Source organism: Dipodomys ordii, unplaced genomic scaffold (genome assembly GCF_000151885.1).
Source record: "Dipodomys ordii isolate 6190 unplaced genomic scaffold, Dord_2.0 Scaffold19, whole genome shotgun sequence".
Classification (NCBI taxonomy): domain Eukaryota; kingdom Metazoa; phylum Chordata; class Mammalia; order Rodentia; family Heteromyidae; genus Dipodomys; species Dipodomys ordii.
This window is the reverse complement of record NW_012267235.1, coordinates 15488366-15492928: the sequence shown is the minus strand read 5'-3', so window position 1 is coordinate 15492928 and position 4563 is coordinate 15488366. Positions and strand designations below refer to the sequence as shown.

Below are 4563 nucleotides of genomic sequence, written 5' to 3'. Positions count from 1 at the left end.
GCTGGGCGTGATGGCTCACTAGTGTAATGCTAGCTACTGAAATCTGAGGATTGTAGTTTGAAGCTACCCCAGGCAGGAAACTCCCTGAGACTCTTATTTCCAATAAATCACTCAGAAAACCAAAAATGGTGCTGTAGGCACAAGTAGTAGAGGGCTCGCCTTGAGCTGAAGAAATGAAGGACAGAGCCCAGGCCTAGAGTTCAAGACCCAGGATTGACAAAACAAAAAATAAAATAAGAGAAAGGAAAGAAATGGGATCCAGAAGAAAAAGGATGGCAGCTAGTAGCAGGCTCAGAATCTTATTTAGGAGGAGCCAACTGTTGGTAGAATCTACAGGAGTTCTCAGACCCTAACTGGAAACACAGATTTGCTGCTGCCATATTGTTCATTGTTTTGGGTTGTTTAACAAATCCTTTGTTTCCTTTGGTCATGCTGTTTGCTTATGTGATTGTCTCAAATGATACATGCTGATCTTTTTATCTTTTGTGTATCTACTATTTGGTTTTTAGTTACCATGTGATTTACTCCCCCCCCCAAAAAAAATCTAACAGGTATTTTAATCTGATCTTTTAAAAAAAAAAGTATTGGTATTTTTAAAAAGTTACCATTTCATACATCAGGTAAAGAATAAATTTCTTTTTTTTTTTTTTTTGGGTCCGGTCGTGGGGCCTGAACTCTGGGCCTGGGCGCTGTCCCTCAGCTCTTCAGCCCAGGGCTAGTGCTCTACGGCTTGAGCCACAGCGCCACTTCTGGCTTTTTTTCTTTTTTTTTTGCTTATGTGGTGCTGAGGAATCGAACCCAGGGCCTCAGGCATGCAAGGCAAGCGCTCTACCACTGAGCCACCTTCCCAGCCCCAAGAATAAATTTCTTTATGGACAATGTCACCTCTTCCTTCACTCTCTCAGTTTTCCCCTCCTATCCCTGGACACAAGTTGTATAGTTCATTTTCAAAAGTGAGTACCACTGATGTTCACCCTTTGTCACTCCATTTCTTTTTTTTTTTGGTTGGTCATGGGGCTTGAACTCTGGGCCTTGGCACTATTCCTCAGCTCTTCAGCTTAAGACAAGTGCTCTACCATTTGAGCCCCAGTGCCACTTCTGTTTTCTGAGTGGTTTATTGGAGATCAGAGTCTCAGAATTTCCTGCCTGGGCTGGCTTTGAACCATAATCCTCAGATCTCAGCCTCCTAAGTAACTAGGATTAGAGGTGTGAGCCACGGACACCTGGCTTGTCATTCCATATCTGTGCTGATAATTTTTTTGCAGTGCTAGGAACTAGACCTAGATCCTTGCACATACTAAGCAAGCACTCAACACTCACAATCTCAACAACTTAAAAAGTTCTTCATTGTTTTCTAGCTGTTTCGTAGATCCCACTTTTCCTTCTCTTGTATCTTACATAAAAACTCTACATTTTTATTCTACACATCACGCTACCCTACATTTCAAATTCTGAGGTCAGTTTACATCTTTTTTTTTTTTTTTGTCGGTCATGGGGCTTGAACTCTGGGCCTGGGCGCTATCCCTCAGCTCTTCAGATCCAGGCGAGAACTCTACCACTTGAGCCACAGTGCCACTTCCAGTTTTCTAGTGGTTTATTGGAGATAAGAGTCTCAAGGACTTTTCTGCCCATGCTGGCTTTGAACCATGATCCACAGATCTCAGCCTCCTGAATAGCTAGGATTACAGGCTTGAGCCACTGGCATCAGCCCGCTTCACTTGTTTAAAAGGCTTAGGAAATAAGAATATATATTCAATATCAAGTTGAATTGTATTAAGAAAAGAAAGGGTGAAGAGGGAAGGCCATCTTACCGCAGCATCGACATTAGCAGGTGAGTCTCCATTGGGGTCTGCTAACATGGAAATGACACTTATCATGATGGTTTCCACAGTGTGGATAGGGAGCCAGCGTTCCTCTGGCTTCTCATAACCATATTTATCCTCCCCAGGCTCATGAAGAATAGAAATGCAAACATCACCATTTTTATCAACTGCAAAAGTAGAGAGGCAAAAGTCACTTAATGTATCACTAGTTTGGTTATATATAGCTATATATTTCAAATGTGATACTAATCCACAGAGTACCTATATAAAGCATTATTATTACAAAATATTAAGCCTTGGAATCTGAGTCAGCACTGATGACTCATGCCTGTAATCTCAGCTACTCAGGAAGCTGAGACTTTCTTTTTTCTTTTTTTTGCCAGTCCTGGGGCTTGAACCTAGATCCCAGCACTGTCCCTGAGTTCTTTTGTTCAAGGCTAGCACTATACCACTTGAGCCACAGTGCCCCTTCCAGCCTTTTCTGTTTATGTGGTTTAAGGAATTGAACCCAGAGCTTTATTCATGCTAGGCAAGCAAGTGCTCTACCACTAAGCCACATTCCCAGACTGAGAATCATACTTTTGAAGCTTTCCCAGGCAGGGAAGTCTGTGAGAATCTGTCTACAATTAACCAGCAGAATGCCAGAATAGAGGCACAGCTCAAGTCGTAAAGCATTATCCATGAATAAGAAAGCCAAGAAAGAGCCTGAAGTCCTGAGTCACAGTCCAGGGAAGATGGTGGTAGAGGAGGAGGAGGGAGGGGAGGGAGAAAAGAAAGGGTCAGGGAGGGTTGGAGCCAAAGAGGGAGAGAGGGAGGGAGGAAGAAGAGGAAAAACCAAAAAGCAGGAAGGAAGTAGATCTGTGACTCAAGTAGCAGAGTGCTAGCCTTAAGCAAAAATGCTAAGGGCCTGCACCCAGGCCCAGATGAGGATCAAGCCCCAGTATGGGCACAGAACAAAAATTAACCAAAATATGGCAAAAATGAGTTTCTAATAGTTTCAACACTAACTTAGTTTTTGTTACTGCTGCATTTTGTCTGTTTGAGAGCCAAGTTTTGCTATGTAGCTAAGGCTGACCCCAAACTCATATCCTACTACCTCAGTCTCCCAGATATTAGAATTACAGGTGTGAACCATCATCTTGGTTTGAATTGCTAATTGACAAATTTTTCTAAGAAAATGTAGCAATGTATTTTTAAAATCACCTAAAAATAAAAATTCATGTGAGGAAAATTGAGTATTCAAATTCACATAAAGAGCATGTCAAATGCCTATGAAAATTCATTGAGCCTCTTTACTATAAACATTTTTTTAAATTCAAATCACAAGTATATATTCACTTGAGTAGTAACAGGAGACTATCTTTACCTCAAGGAGACATAAAAAAATGTCCATAGGAAAAATCTTTAACCATATTTTCAACTTGCGTAAGTAATCAGTAGCAGTATTGATGCATTTTTCATTCCAAACTTATTCTATGTAAAGCCTAATAAATTTCTAAACATGTATGGTTCTTTTTATTTTCACTTTTACACATCAGGATAAACAGAACACTTAGTTGCCAGAATTACACATACATGTGCACACAACTACTCTATTAATCTAATAAATACTTTTGAATGCCTATGAATACCAAATGTAACTGGTTAGGGAGTATAGAAATTAATGTAATATGTAAGGCTCATGTTTCCAATGTTTTATACATCAGCTTTTCTGTACTTAAGGAATTAACCTATTTACATCCCTAGTAAACTCGATTAATTAATAGAAACAATCAAAATTAAGAATACCACAACATTATGATTTTATCAAAAAATTTTATATAGGGTATTCTTTACTGCTTTCCTTATTAGAAAATAAGAATTTGGGGGGCTGGCAATGTGACTTAGCAGTAGAGTGCTTGCCTAGCATGCATGAAGCCCTGGGTTCCATTACTCAGTACCACATAAAACAGAAATAGCTGGGCAAGTGGCGCTGTAGCTCAAGTGGTAGAGCGCTCGCCTTGAGTTGAAGAGCTGAGGGACAACGCCCAGGCCCAGAGTTCAAGCCCCACGACCGACAAAAAAAAAAAAAAAAACTATATAAAACAGAAATGGCTGGAAGTAGTGCTGTGGCTCAAGTGGTAGAGTGCTAGTCTTGAGCAAAAAGCAGCTCAGGAACAGTGTACAGGATCTGAGTTCAAGCCTCAAAACTGGCAAAAAAAAAAAAAATTTTTCCAAGCCATTTTCTCTGAAAAATGTAACACTAAATGTACAGAATTTTATCAGCAGAAATCAATTAAAGATCCATTTATAGAAATTAAAGTATTAGCCCTGTGCTGTACACTAGTGGTTCAAGCCTGTAATCCAAGCTACTGAGGAGGCTGAGATCTGAGGATCCAAGTTCAAAGCCAGCAAGTCCATGAGAGCCTGACTTCCAATTAACTACCAAAAAGGCCAGATTAAGTGGTAGAGTACTAGCCTTAAGAAAAAACAAAAAACAAAAAACCTCAGGGATAGCCCTGAATTCAAGCCTTGGGACTGGTACACATACACAAATTATCCCTAATTTAGATCCTGATTTTTCAATCATCATCATTTTAAGATCAGTTTCTTTTTTTAAAAATGAGAATGTTCTGGGGCTGGAAAGGTGGCTCAGTGGTAGAGCATTTGCCTTGCATGCATGAGGCCCTGAGTTTGATTCCTCAGCACCACATAAGCAAAAAGAAAAAAGCTGGAAGTGGTGCTGTGGCTCAAGTGGTAG

At 40.2% G+C, this 4563-nt stretch overlaps 1 protein-coding gene across 1 annotated transcript in view; it reads right to left on the bottom strand.

Annotated features, from left to right (window-relative positions):
* Positions 1-1682: 1682 nt before the first annotated feature.
* The window catches only part of Ube2g1 (ubiquitin-conjugating enzyme E2G 1), a 10288-nt gene continuing 7407 nt past the window's right edge, over positions 1683-4563 (bottom strand). Inside the window, exon 4 of the mRNA XM_013013153.1 lies at positions 1683-1990. Within this exon, the coding sequence (XP_012868607.1) occupies positions 1683-1990 (308 nt within the window). The remainder of the gene's footprint in view (positions 1991-4563) is intronic.